This window comes from Theropithecus gelada, chromosome 20, assembly GCF_003255815.1.
Source record: "Theropithecus gelada isolate Dixy chromosome 20, Tgel_1.0, whole genome shotgun sequence".
NCBI classification, from domain to species: Eukaryota; Metazoa; Chordata; class Mammalia; order Primates; family Cercopithecidae; genus Theropithecus; species Theropithecus gelada.
The window spans coordinates 24795782-24817519 of NC_037688.1; the positions used below are offsets into that span (position 1 = coordinate 24795782).

Sequence of the window (21738 nt, forward strand, 5' to 3'; positions counted from 1 at the left end):
GCCTCCCAGGTTCAACCCATTCTCCTGCCTCAGCTTCTCGAGTAGCTGTTTGAGATGGAGTCTTGCTCTGTGGCCCAGGCTGGAGTGCAGTGGCACCATCTCGGCTCACTACAACCTCCACCTCCTGGGGTCAGGCGATTCTCCTGCCTCAGCCTCCTGAGTAGCTGAGACTACAGGTGTGTGCCACCACATCTGGCTAATTTTTGTACTTTTAGTAGAGATGGGGTTTTGCCATGTTGACCAGGCTGGCCTCAAGCTCCTGATCTCAGGTGATCAGCCCGCCTCGGCCTCCCAAAGTGCTAGGATTAGGCCAGGCGCAGAGGCTCACGCCTGTAATCACAGCACTTTGGGAGGCCGAGACGGGCAGATCATCTGAGGTCAGTAGTTTGAGACCAGTCTGACTAACACGACGAAACCCCTTCTCTACTAAAAATGCAAAAAAATTTAGCCGGGGATGGTGGTGGGCGCCTGTAATTCCAACCACTCGGGAGGCAGAGGCAGGAGAATCACTTGAACCCAGGAGGCGGAGGTTGCAGTGAACCGAGATCATGCCATCGCACTCCAGCCTGGGCGACAGAGCAAGACTCTGTTTTTTTTAAAAAAAAAAAAAGGGCTGGGATTACTGGTATGAGCCACCGCGCCCGGCCACAGGACTAACTTTGAATGAAACTCTGCTATAAATCCCATGTCAGACTTTCTCCAGTTTGGGCTAAACGACTTCCCTAGAACTTATGGATCTTATTTTTTTTGCAGCTGATTGCACACTGAGTAAGTAAGACTGGCAATCGGTTACATTCTTAACGCAGCTTGTTCTTCTTTAGAAACTTAAATTTATTGGGCTCCCACTGTGTGCTAGACCCACGTAACAGTTCTCACGCTAACACTGCAAACTTAGAAGTGTCTGCATTTTGGAAATAAGGAAACTGAGGTTTAGTGGTCCAGTTCTTGTCTAAGGCCCCAGCCAGCAGGTAGTGTAGCTGAGTGGGATCCCATCTAAGACCCATCTGACTCCAACAGCCACGACCTTTCCACCATGCCTTGGTTGGATTCTTCGGTCCATTTCCACCTCAGTCTTCAACGTGCACAGCCTACACCCCTACCGGTCGGTTTAGGGACGAAAAGTCCCCAAGGACTTAGGTTTCCTCGCGTTCAAATGACAATCTGGGGTTACTCCGCGCACCTGGGGAACCCAGAAGTTCCAGATGGCCGAGGAAGGGCGGAAGAAAAGGCCTGCGTTAGCTACTCCCGTCTGCTAAAAGGCAGGCGGATCCCCCCACGGCAGCTCCACGCCGAGTGACCGCGGGCGAGCAGCGGGAAAAGGGCAGCGCTGCGGAAGGAGCCCCGGGGCGCCACAGCCCCGCTGCTTAGCCAGCGGGCGGGTGGCGCATGCGCGGCGCGGGCCGCGGAGTTGTGAATGGTGCGTCTTGTTTGCTGGAGTTGGAGGCGGGCGGGCTCGCAAGGAGGAGGGGTGGGGCCGGCGGGGGCGGGGTGGGCGGTGAGAGGAAGTGGCGGCGGCGGCGGCGGCTGGGGGCGGCGAGAGCTGGGGCTGCGCGGGCGGCAGGCAACGGCTGAGGCGGCGGCGGCGGCGGCGGCGTGGGTTGGGTTCGAGCGGGCAGCGGCGCCTCCGACTCCTCGGAACGGGAGCCCACGCGGGCGGGCGCCTGAAACAAAGGGAAGCGGGCGTCCGGGCGCCGCGGGTGGGCGGTCAGTCGGTGAGCGCGGAGCCAGCCAGCGGGTACCCGCGCAAGCCCCGAGCGCGGCTGGCCGGCGCGGCCTCAGGGCGGGAAGATGCCGCGCGTCGTGCCCGACCAGAGAAGCAAGTTCGAGAACGAGGAGTTCTTTAGGAAGCTGAGCCGCGAGTGTGAGGTGAGGCGGGCGGGCGGCTAGGAGGCCGCAGCGCGCCCCGAGTGGGCCCGGGCGAAGAAAAGTTTGGGCGGCGCGGTCCCCTGGAGTCCCGGTCGGCGCGCCTGCGGAGGGGCAATCTCGCCTGGGCGGCCGTCGCCCGCAGCCTCTGCTTGCCTTTATCGGCGCCGCGCTGGGAGGGCGGGCGCGCGGGCGGCGCCGCGGATTTGGCTCCTGATTTCGGGCCGTCTTGCCTTGCAGATTAAGTACACGGGCTTCAGGGACCGGCCCCACGAGGAGCGCCAGGCGCGCTTCCAGAACGCCTGCCGCGACGGCCGCTCGGAAATCGTAAGTCGGCGGGCCCGGGGCGCAGACAGGGGCGCGCGCAGGTCACTTGTTGCGCCGGGCGGCCGCGGCCCAGGCCGGTTCCGGACGGCGGCGCGGCTGCCGCGGCTCCCGGAACTGAGCGGGCGCCGTCTCACTTCCTACTCGGGTTTCAAAATGCGAAACCAGACGCCGCGGGCCGGTGCTCGCGAGGAGACGCTTTCCCTGGGGCCCGCCGCGGTGGCGCGTGTGGGCCAATGGAGCACCGCGAGTGGGGCTCGAACCCGAGCCAAACCAAACAAGTGAAGGGCATTGTTTAGGCGGCTACACCAAGGAGAAGGGTTCAGGGTATTTGTAGCAAGCAAGCAAACCCCCATTCGGAAAAACAACCGGAGCTTCATTCAAGGTCGGCGATAGTTTGTTTCTTGAAAGGTGAGCTCTCGGTGATTCTCTGTCAAGCGGTCTCACTCCTAGATCGCCGAGAAGAAATCTTTTCTCCAGTTATTTATTGTCCTAATAGAGAGGAAACGGGGGGAAAAGGCCTTAAAAGTGTCATTTTTTTAGAATGTTAAGCTTCAGGAGAATAAGAAATAAACCATTATCCCCATGTCTCGAGTAGGGCTGCCGTTCCTAAAATGCACAGATGGGCGAAACTCACGGTTGATCTCGAGGTCCTCGTTTTAGGAGGCAGATTTGGTGTGTCTTCACCAGATCTTGGGTTGAAGAAAAAAATTCAGGGGTCCTAGTTCCTCTCATCTCCTTTTGGTTTGCCTTGTTGGAGGTGCTGATGAGGAGAGAATGGTAGGAAGAAACCGAGAAAAGAGGTTGATTATTATTTTTTTGAGGTAGAGTCTTGCTCTGTTGCCCAGACTGGAGTTCAGTGGCTCGATCTCCACTCACTGCAACCTCCGCCTCCTGGGTTCAAGCGATTTTCGTGCCTCAGCCTCCTGAGTAGCTAGGATTACAGGTGCCTGCCACCACGCCCGGCTAATTTTTGTATTTTCAGTAGAGACGGGGTTTCACCTTGTTGGCCAAGCTGGCCTCCTGACCTCAAGTGATCCGCCCTCCTCGACCTTCCAGAGTGTTAGGATTACAGGCGTGAGCCACTGCGTCCTGCCTGATTATTTTTTAAAAAGTTAAAGCGCTGTCTAATGGAATGCTGTTACTATCTGCTGGGTGACTTGGACTTATTGCATTGTCAGAGGCTTGAAGTTAGATGCGATTTGAATTTGGGTTAATAGTAGGAAGACATATTGGAAATTTACTCCTCCCACCCCCTTTATAAAACCAGTTTATTTTTATTCAGATATAATTCATATGCCATAAAACTCTTCCTTTTCATCACTGAACTCAAATTTAATTTTAAAGAATATCTTGATATTTTAAGTGAAGGCTTTTTAGAATTGTAATAGTGAGAAGATACTGGTTAAATTTATAGGAGCTCCTGAATATTTGGTCATTAGTGCATGTTATGAAAGACAGTCTCCAGCTTTTAGCCCACTTGCAAGTTTCTTGAGTAATTGTATTATTTATATGATTGAAGTGCATAAGACATGCTTTTAGATTTTGTCACTGAGTGGTATAAGAAAATAATTCATTAGCTGGTGCGATGATCGTGTCATCCTTTGCCTGGGTTACCTTTTGCAAAAGGAAGGTGGTACACTTGAGGATAGAATTTCCTGGAGGTAAAGGATGCAAGTATAAAAGATAAGATACAAAGTATTTGTACTGTCAATGTTTGCTTTTTTGTTTGTTTTGAGATGGAGTCCCGCTCTATTACCCAGGCTGGAGTGCAGCAGCATGATGTAGTCTTGGCTCGCTACAACCTTTGCCTCCCAGGTTCAAGCGATTCTCCTGCCTCAACCTCCTGAGTAGCTGGGATTAGAGGCACACACCACCACGCCCAGCTAATTTTTTTGTATTTTTAGTAGAGACAGGGTTTCACCATGTTGGCCAGGCTGGTTTTGAACTCCTGACCTTAAATGATCCTCCCACTTCGGCCTTCCAAAGTGCTGGGATTACAAGTGTGAGCCACCGCGCCCGGCCTTGTTTTGTTTTGTTTTTTTAAGAGAGAGGTCTTGCTGTGTGGCCTAGGCTGGGGTGCAGTGGCTGTTCACAGACATAATCATAAGGCACTACAGCCTCAAACTTCTGGGCTCAAGCGATCCTCTTGTCTCAGCCTCCCAATAGCTGGGACTACCAGGCTCGGTGTCACCATACGCCGCCCCATGTATTATATTATTATCACTATTTTTGAAAGCTGAATTTTTTTGGAATGGTGAATCATAGCTAGTAGGGTGTTTTCTGTCATTTCAGACTTTGCTGAATGGAATTATGAATTCAACCCATGGGATATCTGAAATGCCGTAATATTATAGTAGTGTTATAGGTGGTTAGTGTTTGTCTTAAATTTCTTTCCAGGATGAATTAGACATTCTAGACTTTTCCTGCTTCCAAATATCTGATCCTCACCTGAGCCTGGGAGATCGAGGCTGCAGTGAGCCATAATCGCACCACTGCACTCCAGCCTAGGTGACAGAGTGAGACCCTGTCTCCAAAAATAAAACAAATGTCTGATCCAACACATTTTATAAGTTTTAAATTTCTGAAAAGTATTAAAGGTTAAAGAAGGTAGATTGAATGCTGTGTGAGGTTTGCACTTAAGATGACACAGGTCTTATTTTGTTAAGTAATGTAACTATTGGTATTTGGAGAGGAATTTCACATTTCCTAGTTTTTTCTCTTTCTAGTTTCCCTCCTTTAATTTAGTGTTAACCCACATTTAATTACAGGATCCTTAGCTCCTAGAGGGTGGAGACCTCATTAATTCTGTATAAACCCCTCTGGATACAGGTATTTTGCACAATACCATAGGTACTTGATTATTTGAATTTAGAGGCTACTTAATTTAAGGCCTGAAATTTATCTTATTACTTATGAACAGGCCATGGTTTCTTTCTATTTGGCTGTGGAAAAAGGCATTATTTTGCCTGTTTTGACAGCAGCCATAAATGGCAAGAATATCCACAGTTCTCAAAACTATTCCCAACCTTTCTCCTGCCCCAGTCGTCCTCTTCTTATTTTGAATGTCTCCTTAACGTATCAGTGAGGTAAATAAAGAATTCATTCTGCTTTTGCCTAGGTTGGAGTGCAGTGGCACGATCTTGGCTTACTGCAACCTCCGTCCCCCAGGTTCAAGTGATTCTCTTGACCCAGCCTCCTGAGTAGCTGAGATTACAGGCATACACCACCACACCCGGCTAATTAATTGTATTTTTAGTAGAGATGGAGTTTCACCATGTTTGCCAGGCTGGTCTTGAACTCCTGACCTCGGGTGATCCACCCACCTCGGCCTCCCAAAGTGCTGGGATTACAGGCGTGAGCCACCACTCCCAGCCTCATTTTGCATTTAGATGTGAAATAATTTAAGGATGTGTTGATCATCTCTCTCTAGCTATAAAAATCAGCCCCCTTATTTTATGCCAATTGAGTTTTTAACTGTAAAACCTAATCAGCATTAAATAAAAGTGAACACCAGTAGAAGAATCTGTGGTAGAATCTGATTTATTCTTTTTTTGAGACTGGATCTCACTCTGTCACCCAGGCTGGAGTGCAGTGGTGCCATTTCCGTTCGCTGCAACCTCCGCCTCCTGCTTCCGCCTCCCGACTAGCTGGGATTATAGGTGCCTGCCGTCATGCCTGTCTGGTTTTTGTATTTTTAGTAGAGATGGGTTTCACTGTGTTGGCCAGGCTGGTCTCCAACTCCTGGCCTCAAGTGATCTGCCTGCTTCCGTGAGCCACTGCACCCAGCCTTGATTTATTCTTATGAATTTTTTTTTTTTTTGAGTTGGAGTCTCGTTCTGTTGCCCAGGCTGGAGTGCAGTGGCCCTATCTCAGCTCACTGCAAGCTCCGCCTCCTGGGTTCACATCATTCTCCCGCCTCAGCCTCCCGAGTAGCTGGGACTACAGGCGCCTGCCACCGCGCCTGGCTAATTTTGTTTTTGTATTTTTAGTAGAGACAGGGTTTCACGGTTTTTTTTTTGTTTTTTTTTTTGAGACGGTGTCTCATACTGTCGGCTAGGCTGCAGTGCAATGGCAAGATCTTGGCTCACTGCAACCTCCGCCTCCTGGGTTCTCACGATTCTCCTGCCTCAGCCTCACGAGTAGCTGGAATTACAGGCGCACACCACCACACCCAGCTAATTTTTTGTATTTTTAGTAGAGATGGGGTTTCACTATGTTGGCCAGACTGGTGTCGAGCTTCTGATCTCGTAATCTGCCTGCCTTGGCTTCCCAAAGTGCTGGGATTACAGGCTTGAGCCACCGTACCTGGCCTATGCTTACCAATTATGTAGTAAGAGTGTTGGAGATGTCTTCAACACTAATAATCAATTAAAGAAAAAATATTTATGAGAAGTATGGTTACTCTATGGTGAGAAGAGTAAAAACTAATACATATTTCTAATTCTGAAGAATGAATGGTAAAAAGTATGTTGGATTGTCTCAAGGTGTGCTATTTTATAATTTGTGAAACCTATAAAACATAAGACAACCTGGAAATCTTAAATATAGGCATCATACCAGTGTAGCATTTTAATGTTTTCATTTTGTTTCTTTTTTTCTTTATTTTCCTATGACAATGTTGACACCATGTTAATATTTTGGAACAGACTTTTTCCAACTCTTACGTATACGTAGGTATCTCATTAAAAGAATTCTATGGTCAGATAAGTTTGGAAAATGCTTTTCTAGAATGATCTGTGTTTACCACTTCTGTCTCAGAGAGCGATCTTTATGAGATAATGGACATATAGTGATGAAGCAGGAAATCTCTTCTGAGGTTGGCATCAAGACAGGAGATGAGGTAATATGATCTGCAGAGTGTCTTGGCACAGAGCTGATTTGGGGTACACTGGAGGTGGAAGGATTTGCTACTGAAGAAGCACACCACAGGGATTTTGACACAGGGCATTCATTCATGTGCTGAGTCTCTTTTCTGCCACCACTCTGCTCTGAGAATTTCATTATCTGAAGCTGAAAAAGTTGGCTTTCTTGTTGAACTTAAAGTTATTTCTCATATCATTCAGCAAACACTTTCGTTACATTTACTTGGTACTGTTTTAAGCACTTTACAAATAATTAATTTGTGAGGAAACTGAGGTATGCTTCAGGTCATACAGCCTGGGCAGTTTCCCTCCCAGAAACTCCTTTTTTGTTTGAACTAGTGTTGTGGGGTTCTAAGACTTATGCTCATAGTGCATGGGAAGTTTTTTTTGTTTTTTGTTTTTTCTTGTTTTTGAAATGGAGTCTCACCTAGTTGTCCAGGCTGGACCACAGTGGTGCAATCTCAGCTCACTGCATGCAACCTCTGCCTCCTGGGTTCAAGTGATTCTCCTGCCTCAGCCTCCCAAGTAGCTGGGATTACAGGTGTCTGCCACCACGTCCAGCTAATTTTTTGTATTTTTAGTAGAGACAGGGTTTCACCATGTTGGCCAGGCTGGTCTTGTACTCCTGACCTCAGGTGGTCCACCCGTCTCACCTCCCAACGTGCTGGGATTACAAGCGTGAACCACCACTCTTGGCCTGAAAGATTTTTAAAAATGATGTTGTAATATTGATGTTAGTTCAGTTTCTATGCATATAAAACATTTACCACATGAAAATGGTACCCCAGTTGATTAGGGAAATGCCATCAAAGAGGTTTAGAGATTTAGCATTTAGGTTGACAAGTGTACTGACAGTGCCAGTAATAGAAATAGGAAGGATAATTTTTACCTCTAAAGAATCTAAGCTGTTAACCATCGGGGAACTATTGGATAGCCAAATTGGTTGTTGGCTTTAAACAAATTGCCCCAAATGTGAACCTCTTAATTTGAGATGAAGACTGTATGCATGGAAACAAATAATGCTTCTGAACTTAATTAGTAGAATAAACCAAACAAAAAACTTTTTTTTGAGACGGAGTCTTGCTCTGTCACCCAGGCTGTAGTGCAGTGGTGCGATCTTGGCTCACTACAAGCTCCGCCTCCCGGGTTCACGTCATTCTTCTGCCTCAGCCTCCCAAGTAGCTGGGACTGCAGGCGCCCACCACCACGCCTGGCTAATTTTTTGTATTTTTAGTAGAGAGGGGGTTTCACTTTATTAGCCAGGATGGTCTCAATCTCCTGACCTTGTGATCCGCCTGTCTCAGCCTCCCAAAGTCCTGGGATTACAGGCGTGAGCCACAGCGCCCGGCCACAAAAAACTGTTTCTGGTTTCAGCAAAGAAGAGTTTACATTTAGATGATGAAAAATGTATTTTTTCAAAAATGCTTTTACTTCTTTTTTTCTTAATTTCCTTTGGGAAAGGGTTAGTAATGTCTTTGTTTTTTGCATGAGGGAAATATAGAGGTAACTTGCTCAAGGGCTACATAAAATGACACTTTATTGAAATGGTTTTAGATCGTTCCATCTGTTGAGCTCTAACATCCAAATCTTTTATAAATATTAGATGAATACTTTTCTCTCCGTTGTAGTCGGATCAAGTTCTCCTAACGTCAAATATTAGAAAAGACATATTTTTAAAAATCATCTAGGGTTTTAGAGAGTACTGTGACATCGCATGCTAATGTATGGTTTATCAGAGGAGAGACAGAAATTCCAAGTGCATTTTTTATGTAGTGCCTGCCATGCAGTGTTTCTTTCAGCAAGAGAAATCAAGGAAAATTAAAGTGTCTCATTTATATAACTTTAAATTGAGGTGTTCTTTAAAATTCAAAACCTTTAGATTTTCAGTGTACATTTAAAAATAGAAGTTTTTAAATGCAAGGATGGATGGTGGCTTCTGGTTAGACATTAGCAGTGTGAGATCCTAACGTCAGCAAAAAATGACCTGAAAGAAAGTATTGATTCCATGTCTGATTTTATATTAAGCAGCCAATGGCAAATGTCCTCAAAATGGAATCAGATGTTTGTAACTTAATACTTAAGAAAAATGATGAGTGCATGTTTTTTTACTTTTAAGTATTCTCTGTGCTGCCTGACTTAAGACATAAACTGATGTAAAAATAAATGACTGCCTGCATAATTTATGTAATGTCCTGCTCCTGATCCTGTTTGTATTGATTTTTCTAAAAGGCTTTTGTGGCCACAGGAACCAATCTGTCTCTCCAGTTTTTTCCGGCCAGCTGGCAGGGAGAACAGCGACAAACACCTAGCCGAGAGTATGTCGACTTAGAAAGAGAAGCAGGCAAGGTAGGAAACGTTTCTTTGCAATTTAAAATACTGTGAGTTGTTTTGTTAGAGATTATTTGGTAATTTACATTTTAATAAAGATCACAGATCTGATTACATCAGCATATGCTCAGATTTGCTTTCATTCCATGTTATAAGGATGTAATATAAATTTTTTTTTTTTTTTTTTTTTTCGGGGTTTAGCTCTTGTTGCCTGGGCTGGAGTGCAATGGCGTGATCTCTGTTCATTGCAACCTCCGCCTTGCAGTTTCAAGCGATTCTCGTGCCTCAGCCTCCTGAGTAGCTGGGATTACAGGCACCCACCACCATACCTGGCTAATTTTTGTATTTTTAGTAGAGGTGGGGTTTCACCATGTTGGCCAGGCTGGTCTCGAACTCCTGACCCCATCATGTGCCCTCCTCTGCCTCCCAAAGTGTTGGGATTACAGGCGTGAGCCACTGTGCCTGGTCAATATAATTTTTTAAAACCACTGGTAAACTTTTATATCACTCCATTCCTAATTTCATGTACATGATATTTGTCATAGAACATTCTAACCCTTAAGGAAAGTAACAGAACAATTACTTTAAAAGTTTGACAATACGTATTTTGTTTACAAAAATATATGTAAGTATAGTGCTATAAAAATAAAATTAAGAGGTGAATGGAGGCCGGGCGCGGTGGCTCACGCCTGTAATCCCAGCACTTTGGGAGGCCGAGGCGGGCGGATCACGAGGTCAGGAGATCGAGACCATCCTGGCTAACACGGTGAAACCCCGTCTCTATTAAAAAATACAAAAAACTAGCCGGGCGAGGTGGCAGGCGCCTGTAGTCCCAGCTACTCGGGAGGCTGAGGCAGGAGAATGGCGTAAACCCGGGAGGCGGAGCTTGCCGTGAGCTGAGATCTCGCCACTGCACTCCAGCCTGGGCGACAGAGTGAGACTCCGTCTCAAAAAAAAAAAAAAAAAAAAAGAGGTGAATGGAAAAAAAAGCTCTCTAGGTTTAAAAATTAATAGTATTTAGAAATATCTCATAGGTAACTTTTTAATTCCATTAACAGAGCAAATTTACATTTGAGAAAAAACTGAAAATTTTAACTCAGAAATATGTATTTTTTGTTTTGAGAAAAAGTTTCTGGGAACATGTCTTACAGTTTTGATGTTAGAAGTTTAGATTAAAGATACAAAAATATAGGTAAAATGTTTAAGCTGAGAGCCTTATTTCAAGTCTACGTTAAATGTATTATGATTTTGATTTGGGTGATTTTTTTTTTTTTTTTTTTTTTGAGATGGAGTCTCTCTCTGTTGCCCGGGCTGGAGTGTAGTGGCGTGATCTTGGCTCACAGCAACCTCCACCTCCTGGGTTTTAAGCTGTTCTCCTGCCTCAGCCTCCTGAGTAGCTGGGATTATAGGCGTGTGCCACCACAGGCTAATTTTTTTTTTTTTTTTTTGAGATGGAGTCTCGCTCTGTTGCGCAGGCTGGAGTGCAGTGGCCGGATCTCAGCTCACTGCAAGGTCTGCCTCCCGGGTTTACGCCATTCTCCTGCCTCAGCCTCCCGAGTAGCTGGGACTACAGGCGCCCGCCACCTCACCCGGCTAGTTTTTTTTCTGTATTTTTTTTAGTAGAGACGGGGTTTCACCATGTTTGCCAGGATGGTCTCGATCTCCTGACCTCATGATCCGCCCATCTCGGCCTCCCAAAGTGCTGGGATTACAGGCTTGAGCCACCGCGCCCGGCCATTTTTTGTATTTTTAGTAGAGACGGGGTTTCACCATATTGGTCAGGCTGGTATTGAACTCCTGACCATGTGATCCGCCCGCCTCTGCCTCCCAAAATGCTGGGATTACAGGAGTGAGCCACTGCACCCGGCCTGGTGAAATTTTAATGACTAGCATCTTGGATTGGTTGATCCTTGATTGAGAAGTCAAGGAGTTGACTTCTTGAAGTAAAATTTTTGAAGAAGAAACACTCTTTTAAATCTAGTTTTATACTCAAAACACCCTTTTGGATCCAGTTTTATACTCATTATTTTTTCTGGGTTTGTTTCGCAGTGTGTTTTTGTACCTGTTTTTATCAACGTATTAAGTTAGTTTTCTCAGTGTCATCATGAATGGCATAACCTGCCACATTTATGTAACGTGAGAAATGTCTAACTATTCCTTTGAGAAAATTAAAAGGATTTTGTATTAGGAAAAAGATTTTTAATTTTGTGTGTGTATATACATATATATATATGTGTATGTGTATATGTATATGTGTATAGTGTGTATATATGTGTATATATGTATATATAAAATTAAGAATTTTTTGTTTTCTCCAATTTTATGGAATTAGATTTGCTCTTTTGTGCATGACAAAACAATCCTTGAATTGGAAAAGGGAAAATAGATTATAAGATTTTTAAAAATGAGTAATAAGCAAGCAGTTTGCTTTCCTGTGTATTAGTTTGTTGGCTTGGAAAACTAAAAGTGAATGTTCCAGATTTTACTATTTGGTAATTCTTACACAGTATATAAGGAAGAATTTGAGAAGTCCTTGTAGGATTGTTGTTTTTTTGGTCCTTCTGATGCGTGTATGTGTGACCATTGAAATTATTATTTTTTCTTGTTTGAATACTTTAAAGTTTGTTTAATGTGGTAGCTCAGATACTAAAGACATAAAACAAAAAAACAAATTTTTTTTTTGTCAGCTTTAGCCCAAAACTATTTTAATGCTTCAAGAGCGTCATCTCAGTGTTACTGAGGTCTTCCAGTATTTAATAACTAATAAATGGGTTGTTAACGCTACTAGAAGTTAAGTTTGCTTGAATTAATTTAATGATACTGCTTGACTAGTGTGAAGACCACATTATCCTTGGACTTAAGCCATTGAGATGTTTTTAATTATATGACCAAAAATAACAAAAATGTGAGATGGTTTGTTCTAGTACAGTCATGTGTCGCTTAATGGCAGGGATATGTTCTGGGAAATGTGTTGCTAGGTGATTTTTATCATTGTGTATATATAGAGCATACTTAGACCTAGGTGGTATAGCCTGCTACACGCTTAGGCTATATGGTATAGTCTGTTGCTCCTAGGCTACAAACCTATACTGTACAGCATGTTACTGTACTGCATACTGTAGTCAACTGTAACACAATGGTAAGTATTTGTGTATCTTCATGTATCTAAACATAGAAAAGACATGGTAGAAATACAATATTTAAAAAATGGCTTTGAATGGAGCTTGCAGGACTGGAAGTTGCTCTGGGTCAGTCACTTGAGTAAGTGGTGAATGAATGTGGTTCTGTAGATTTTATAAACACAGTATGCTTAGGACACACTAAATTGCTTATAAAAATTAAGCAATTGCACTAGAATGTTAAAATAGCTATGATGTCACTAGGCAATAGGAATTTTTCAGATTCATTATAATCTTACAGGACTACTGTCATATATATGATCCATTGTAGGCTGAAACGTTGTTAAAGCAATGCATGAGTGTATTAAAAAGATATGTTTTTAATTCTATTAGGAAGAATGGTAGAACTGATGCAAGCTATTAGGAAATGTACATTTTTAAAATTCTGGTTTTAGAAGTTTTTTTTTCTGTGAAGTGACAAATGTGAATGTTTTCAGTTTTGCAGGCTTTCAGTCTCTGTCACAACTACTCATCTCTGTAACTACTTAATTCTGCTGTTGTGGTGTGAAAGGGCCCTAGACAATATGTAAACAATTGAGTGTGGCTGTATTCCATAAATGATGACACTGGTAGAAATCAGTATCTTTCCCTCAGATGTAAATCTGTAAATGTTATGCATAGATCATGTATTTCTCAAATAAAATTTTGCCAACATCTGTACTACTTCTGTACTTTTTTTCTAGAAAAAAAAGCATTTTAAGGCAAAAACTCCTGCTGCACTGTTCCATGCCACTGTAATAAAGTTCTCCAGTGAATTTGGAGAAAAGGCATTGCCCTGTGTTTTCTCATCCATGGAGCTCAAACTGTGGGGTCTCGAATTTCTTTTCTCTTTTTATGGTCTGTTTCTTATAACCATTAGGTTTTGTTTCTGTCCCCACAGGACTAGGACTGGAAGCAAAGAAAATTGAAGGAACTTCTCCAAATGTTAATTATTTGCCTCTGTTCCTTATGTTGGATTCCATATCAGTGTGTTCTTTCATACTCTTTCAACTGAGTTACCTCCTGAAGCAGCTTAGTTCTCGTCCCGTTCGTATGCAGCTTTGAGGAACTATAGTTGTTAAGGCTTTAGAATTAGGCAAAATTGAGTTAAGTTCTGGCTTCTGCATTTACTATGATGTAACTTTGGGCATGTTTAATTATTATAATCCTCAGTTGTAAAATGAGATTAATGGATACTTCTCAGGGTTGCTGTTGAGAGTAACTGAAATAGTGTATGTAAAGTCTTTAACCACTACTGTACCCGTCACAGTTATCCAAAAATTTATTCATTCAGAAGGTCTTTGTTGAACACCTGTTATGTGTACTGAGCATTGTCCTAGGTATTTGAGATACATCAGTGAACAAAGCAGAGATCCTTAATGGACAATATACATAATAAGTTATGTAATAGCTTACAAAGTGACAGTAGCTTTGGGAAAAAGGAAAGGTATTATAGGATAAGGGTGATCAATGAGCAGGAACGTTTGCAGTTTTAAATTGGGTGGTCTGGGTAAGGAAGATCATACCCGAACCAAGACACAAAGGAGGTTAGGGAATGGTGAGCCGTGCAGGAGTTGGGGGTGGGGGAGAGATGTTCCAGACAGAGGAAACAGCCATTATAAAGGGCCCCAGAGTGGCACCCTGTGTTGGATCAACAGCAAGCAGGCCATTGTGGCTAGAGTAGACTGTGAAAGAAGTTGTAGTAGATGAAATCAGAAATAATAATGAGCCAGTTCATGTGACCATGGTAGGCCATTATGACCACATGGGATTTTTATTCTGAGTGAGATGGGGAATAGTTTTGAGTGTTTAGTTTGCTTATTTTTTAGGTACAGGGTCTTGGTATGTTGCCCAGGGTGACTTAAACTCCTGGACTCAAGTTATCCTCTTGGTCTGCTTCCGAAGTAGCTGAGAGTAAAGGCATGCTCCTGCTGCTGGCTTTTGAGTAGATGAATGATATGATCTACGTTAGGTTTTGACAGACTAATGCTAGCTGCTAGGTTAATAATAGATTATAGAGGGCAAAAGTGAAGCAGGCTATTGCAGTAATCTTGGTGAGAGACTAGGGTGGTAGCAGTAGAGGTAGTGAGAAATGGTCATATCCTGGATGTATTTTGAGATAGAGACAACAGGATTTGCTTATGGATTGGATATGGCATGTGAGAAAGAGAAGAATTAAGAATGACTCTAACTTAGGCTGAGGCAGGAGAATTGCTTGAAACCTGGGAGGGGGAGGTTGCAGTGAGCTGAGATCGTGCTGCTGCACTCCAGCCTGGGCAACAAGAGTGAAACTCCATCTCAAAAAAAAAAAAAAGAATGACACCCACTTTTTGGCTAGAGAAACTGGGAATATGGGTTTACTGTCATGCGGGCTGGGAAAACTGGCTGGAACAATTTTGAGCAGCAGGTTAGGTCGATTTAGGGCATGTGAGCTTGTTGTGGGAGCTTGTTATTGCAGCTTGTTTCTTTGCTTTTTTTTTTTTTTTTTTTTAAAGAGAGAGAGGGTCTCGCTCTGTCACCCAGGCTGGAGTGCAGTAGTGCGATCATAGCTCACTGTGACCTCAAACCTCAAACTCCTAGGCTCAAGAGATCCTCCTGCCTTTTTTTTTATCCCCCACAAAACAAGGTCTCATTCTCTTGCCAGGCTGGAGTACAGTGGTGCCATCATGGCTCACTGCAGCCTCAACCTCCCAGGCTCAGGTGATCCTCCCACCTCAGCCTCCCGAGTAGCTGGGACCACAGCATCTTACCTGTAACCCCATCACCACCATGCCTGAAGTTATTTTTGTATTTTTTGTGGAGATGGCGTTCTGTTATATTGCCTAGGTTGGTCTTGAACTCCTGGCCTCAAGTGATCCTCCTGCCTTGGCCTCCCAAAGTGCTGGGATTACAGGCTTTTTTAAAAAACATTTGTTTCTAAGTGTTTCATTATTTTTTCTGCCTCAGTCTCTTGACTCACTAGGACGACAGGTATTTGCCACCACATCTGGCTGATTTTTAAATTTTTTTGTAGAGAAAATAATTATGCTCAGGCTGGCCTCTAACTCCTGGCCTTAAGCAATCCTTCCACCTTGGCTTCCCAAAGTACTGGGATTACAGGCGTGGGACACTGCATCCAGCCTGAGTTGTTTTTTGTTTTTTTTTTTTTTGAGACGGAGTCTCACTCTGTCGCCCAAGCTGGAGTGCAGTGGCGCGATCCTGGCTCACTGAAAGCTCCGCCTCCTGGGTTCATGCCATCTTCCTGCCTCAGCCTCCCGAGTAGCTGGGACTGCAGGCGCCCGCCACCGCGCCCGGCCCATTTTTTGTATTTTTAGTAGAGACGGGGTTTCACCATGGTCTCGATCTCCTGACCTTGTGATCCGCCCGCCTCGGCCTCCCAAAGTGCTGGGATTACAGGCGTGAGCCACCGCTCCCAGCCCAGCCTGAGTTTTAACAAATGTATGCACCCATGTAGATGCTACCACAGTCAAGATATATTTCAGTTCCCCCCCCTCCAAAGGTTTCCTTGTGCCCCTTTGCAGGAATCTGGGACCGACTGGACTGGGTGGTTCTGCCTCAGTGTCTCTCATGAGGTTGCAGTCAAGCTTTTGCCTGGGACTATGCAGTCTCTGAAGACTTGACTAGAACTGAAGGATCTGCCTGTTGGTAGGTGGTTTCACTTCCTAGCTATGCTTCTCCATAGAGAGAAAAAGAGTGAAGCCACCATGCCTTTTATTTATTTATTTATTTATTTATTTTTTTGAGACAGAGTTTTGCTCTGTCACCCAGGCTGGAGTGCAGTAGAGTAATCTCAGCTCACTACAACCTCTGCCTCCCGAGTTCAAGCAGTTGTCCTTCCTCAGCCTCCCAAGTAGCTGGGATTATAGGCATATGCCACCACATGTGGCTAATTTTTGTATTTTTAGTAGAGACGGGGTTTCACCATTTTGGCCAGGCTGGTCTCAAACTCCTAACCTCAGGTGATCTGCCTGCCTCAGCCTCCCAGTGTCCTGGGATTATAGGTGTGAGCCACTGCGTCCAGCCCACTGTGCCTTTTATGATCTGTTTTTCAAGTCACTTTCATACCTTTTATGATCTATTATTTGAGTCACTTGTTGCTTAGCCTGTTCATTAGACGCTGGTCACTAAGTCTAACCCACATTCAACAGGGAGAAAGGTGTTCACACACACAGGGGTGTGAATACCAGGAGGCTGGGATCATTGAGGCCATCTTAGAGGCCGGCTAAAATAATATTCACTTAAATTTAGTGAACTCAGAAAAAATTGAATCCTAACAGAGCGGAAACAAAAAGCTCTATATTCTCTATTATTTGAAATACAGTTTTATGATTTAAGAAAATGAGCTCATAGAAATTAGTCCTTTTATTCATTCTGTTGCTAATGTGGCTGTAGAATATTTTCAAATCAAGGGCTTCCATAAGGAAGTTCTGTTAACGGGTGACTGATTATAAGTACATACCTTACATATGACCAAGTCACAGCACAGAATTTTATAATCTATCCTTCAAATATATTTGAAACTATTATACCCAGGTACCTGGTGAGCTGTCTACATTGGCTCTTAATAAGGATCTTTCTCAGAAACGGTTTAAACTAATACAATATAGTAGAAAGAGCTCTAGATTTGAGTCAAGACAATCATAACTATTTTCCTTAACATGTAAATGAGGATCAGAATGTCTGCCCTATTCATGTGCCTCGTGTGAATTAAATGTAGTACTGGAATATGTTAAAATGCCTTTTAAATTGTAAACCCCTATCCACAGTTAGACTATTTAATGGTTCTGTAGGGTGAAATTATAGCTAACTGATTGATAGAGTGTTTGTGCTATAGCGTGCCTTAGGTAAACTTCATGTCAGGTAGTTGAAAAATGTTGGAACACTACATCTTTCCCAAGTGTTCCATCCTGATGTGTTACAAACACTGGCAGCCAAAATGTTCTTAATCCTTCTTTACATTAATTTAGCTGTCAAAAGACAAGGGAAAAGCAACTAATCAGAATTTAAATCATTCTTAAAATTGTATAGACCAAACAACTCCAATTCCTTTTTTCTTTCCTCTTAGGACTTATTTCCATTTACTTTTATTTCAAATAAATGCAAGTGATTATGGTTGACCATAAATTGTTAGTCTTGAGTGGTCAGATTAATGGTTTTTACATGTATTCTGTATCTCATAAAGCTTCATTGGTATTTTGAAATAATGATTGGATGTACTGACTTTGCGATCCCAGTTTATGACTTTAAAAATAAGGGGTATGAAAATCATTTCATAAAAGGAAAAAAATGAACTTTACAGTGGTACTGTTCATTTTTTTGTGTAGAAATTGAATATGCTATCTAGTTTTTACCACATTGACCTCAGAAAAAGAGAGGTTACACTTTTTTATGGTTTATATTCCTGTTTATAGCTTGTGATTTTAATTGATAGTCAAATACATTAATATCAGACATCCAGAAGTATTTATAAAGTATATATCATTAGAGTAGCTACTTTGAAAAATTTTGATAAGTTATATATTTTTTCTTTGTAGACTTTTATACTTAAAAGTCTTTTAATTTATTTTTATGAGCATAAAATAAAGCAAAATCTAACAACATTGGATTTAATGAGTAAGGACAGAATTTTATTTTAAATGGCCTTTTCTAATAAAAGTCTATGACTCTGCTTCTTCTGGAACCTTTTACGCACTTGCCTGCAGGATCTTTGTCCCAAAATAAATATTGTGTTTGTTTATATACCATCCACAATTTGGCACAGTTTACAGGACTTCTTGATGTTAGCTTTGAGAAATCCCTATTTAGGCCGGGCGCGGTGGCTCAAGCCTGTAATCCCAGCACTTTGGGAGGCCGAGATGGGCGGATCACGAGGTCAGGAGATCGAGACCATCCTGGCTAACACGGTGAAACCCCGTCTCTACTAAGAAATACAAAAAATAGCCGGGTGAGGTGGCGGGCGCCTGTAGTCCCAGCTACTTGGGAGGCTGAGGCCGGAGAATGGCGTGAACCCGGGAGGCGGAGCTTGCAGTGAGCTGAGATCCGGCCACTGCACTCCAGCCTGGGCTACAGAGTGAGACTCCGTCTCAAAAAAAAAAAAAAAAAAAAAAAGAAATCCCTATTTAAACTCAAGAAGTTCCTTCTCTGTAGATAGCCCAGACATTCCAAATAAAAGATCTCTGTGGTAAAGCTTTGGAGTGTGATTTTCTTTGAGAGAGATTGAGGCAACTTTACAAATACCTTGTCACATCTGGATTTTAAGTATTTCAGTTCAACTAAAATATGAATTGACAGCACTTTGTTATTGACAGTTTAGTGTATTGAAATCTGGTTTTAAAAAATGTTTTAGGTATACTGTAATACTCTAATAATAACTGAATCATACAATTTAGAACTGGTAGCTGCAAGCTTATATATATATAAAAGACACCTTTGTATCTAGAAAAACATTTGTTTTTTTTTTTTTTGTTTTTCTTTTTTTGAGACAGAGTCTCGCTCTGTCGCCCGGGCTGGAGTGCAGTGGCCGGATCTCAGCTCACTGCAAGCTCCGCCTCCCGGGTTTACGCCATTCTCCTGCCTCAGCCTCCCGAGTAGCTGGGACTACAGGCGCCCGCCACCTCACCCGGCTAGTTTTTTGTATTTTTAGTAGAGACGGGGTTTCACCGTGTTAGCCAGGATGGTCTCGATCTCCTGACCTTGTGATCCGCCCGTCTCGGCCTCCCAAAGTGAAACATTTGTATTTTTAAAGAAAAGTTTTTATTTTCGTTATTTTTCAATCTAAGAGAGGAAGTCGACTTTCTGAAAAAAGTAAAATGTTTTGGCTGGGTGTGGTGGCTCATGCCTGTAATCCCAGCACTTTGGGAGGCTGAGGCAGGTGGATCACCTGAGGTCAGAAGTTCAAGACCAGCCTGGTCAATGTGATGAAATCCCACCTCTACTAAAAATACAAAAAATTAGCCAGATATGGTGGCATGTGCCTGTAATCCCAGCTACTTGGGAGGCTGAGGCAGCAGAATTGCTTGAACCCGGGAGGCAGAGGTTGCACCACTGTGCTCCAGCCTGGGCAACAGAGCAAGATTCTGTCTGAAAAAAAAAAAAAAATTAGAATGTTTTAAAATTAGTATGTCGTAGTACCTTCCAGTTAAAGAGTACATGAATCTGAATATATGGTAAATGCACCTCTGAAGCACTTGAAGATTGTGTAGTCCCTTTTTCCCTTCTTTTGGATTGCATTATTTCCATTTTAGTGTAAAGGTGAAATTCTCATTCATGACCTTTCCTGAATTACATAGTCCAAGTGAGAGAAGGCAGAAATAATGTGTCTGAGAAGAGCATCTTTCACTCTTCCCCTTCTTGCTTCTACTTTCTACCTTTTTTTTTGAGACGGAGTCTCACTCTATCGCCCAGGCTGGAGTGCAGTAGCGCGATCTCAGCTCACTGTAAACTCTGCCTCCCGGGTTCACACCATTCTCCTGCCTCAGCCTCCCGAGTAGCTAGGACTATAGGCGCCCGCCACTGCGCCCGGCTAATTTTTTGTATTTTTAGTAGAGATGGCGTTTCACTGTGTTAGCCAGTATGGTCTCGATCTCCTGACCTCGTGATCCGCCCTCCGTAGCCTCCCAAAGTGCTGGGATTACAGGCGTGAGCCACTGTGCCCGACCTTTTTTTTTTTTTTTTTTTTTGAGATGGTGTCTTGCTCTGTCACCTAGGCTGGAATGCAGTGGTGTAATCTTGGCTCACTGCAGCCTCCACCTCCTGGGTTCAAGGGATTCTCCAGCCTCAGCCTCCGAGTAGCTGGGATTACAGGCACCTGCCACCACGCCTGGCTAATTTTTGTGTTTTTATTGGAGATGGGGTTTCACCATTTTGACCAGACTGGTCTCAAACTCCTGACCTCAGGTGATCTGCCCACCGTGGCCTCCCAAAGTGCTGGGATTACAGGCATGAGCCACTGTGCCTGGCCTTTTTCTTTTTTTTTTTGAAACTGGATCTCTGTCACCCAGGCTGGAGTGCAGTGGTGTGATCTTGGCTTATTGCAACCTCTGCCTCCTGGGCTCAAACGATCCTCCCACCTCAGCCTCCCAAGTAGCTGGAACCACAGGCATGCGCCACCATGCCCAGGTAATTTTTTTTGTAGATACGGGGTCTCACCGTGTTGCCCAAGCTGATCTCAAACTTCTGGACTCAAGTAATCCACTCGCCTTGGCCTCTCAAAGTGCTGGGATTACAGGCGTGTACTCATCATTTTTTTTTAATGGTTAATTCAGATACTACCAGGATAGACTATTGAAATGTTGACTGAAGATGTTAATTTCTTTGTAGCACTGCTATGCCCTGGTTTTACTGTTTCCCATTTTCACTTGTAATTTTTCAATCAGCATTATTGAGGTATACTTTACATACAGTACAGTTCACCTATTTTAACTGTACAAGTCCGTGACAACTGTGTATTCAGTAGTATAACCACCACCAAAGTTAAGATATAGAATATTTCCATTGCTTCAAAAAGTTCCCTCATGCCCCCTTGCAGATAGTGTTCTAATTGATGAAGACATACATGCACTGATACTTTCGTGATCCTCATCTTACAGGGAAGAAAACGTTTGTAATTTCTTTTTAACAGCATAAAAATGTTGTTTACCTTCAGGTGCAGAGACTTTGTTTCTTCAATATTATTCTTTGATAGTTTTCTACAGAGGATTGGAAGCTACAGACAAGCTAAAGTATAATAGTGATATGGTAGACTTTAATTTTTACCTATTTTTATGAAAGTATACAATGTAAACAGTTGGAAAGTATTATCTATTATAAGCTTTTCAGTTTAAGGTGGGCCTGCTCAAATTGATGTGTATTTAGGAACTAAGAATTTTAAATAACATTTGAAGGGCCGGGCGCAGTAGCTCACGCCTGTAATCCCAGCACTTTGGGAGACCAGTGCAGGCAGATCACAAGGTCAGGAGTTCAAGAACAGCCTGGCCAACATAGTGAAACCCTGTCTCTACTAAAAATACCAAAAAAAAAAAAAATTAGCTGAGAGTGTTGGTGGGCGCCTGCAGTCCCAGCTACTTGGGAGACTGAGGCAGGAGAATCGCTTGAACCTGGGGGGTGGAGGTTACAGTGAGCAGAGATTGAGCCACTGCACTCCAGCCTGGGAGACACAGCAAGACTCTGTCTCAAAAAAAATAAATAAATAAATAAATAGC

At 43.4% G+C, this 21738-nt stretch overlaps 1 protein-coding gene across 3 annotated transcripts in view; it reads left to right on the forward strand.

Moving 5' to 3' along the window:
• Nucleotides 1–1532: 1532 nt before the first annotated feature.
• Nucleotides 1533–21738, forward strand: part of CBFB (core-binding factor subunit beta) — a 77776-nt gene continuing 57570 nt past the window's right edge. For all 3 annotated transcript variants that reach the window (XM_025371569.1, XM_025371568.1, XM_025371567.1), the window contains exons 1-3: nt 1533–1866; nt 2104–2190; nt 9282–9398. In XM_025371569.1, coding sequence (XP_025227354.1) covers nt 1789–1866; nt 2104–2190; nt 9282–9398 — 282 coding nt within the window. In that variant the 5' untranslated portion in view covers nt 1533–1788. The remainder of the gene's footprint in view (nt 1867–2103; nt 2191–9281; nt 9399–21738) is intronic.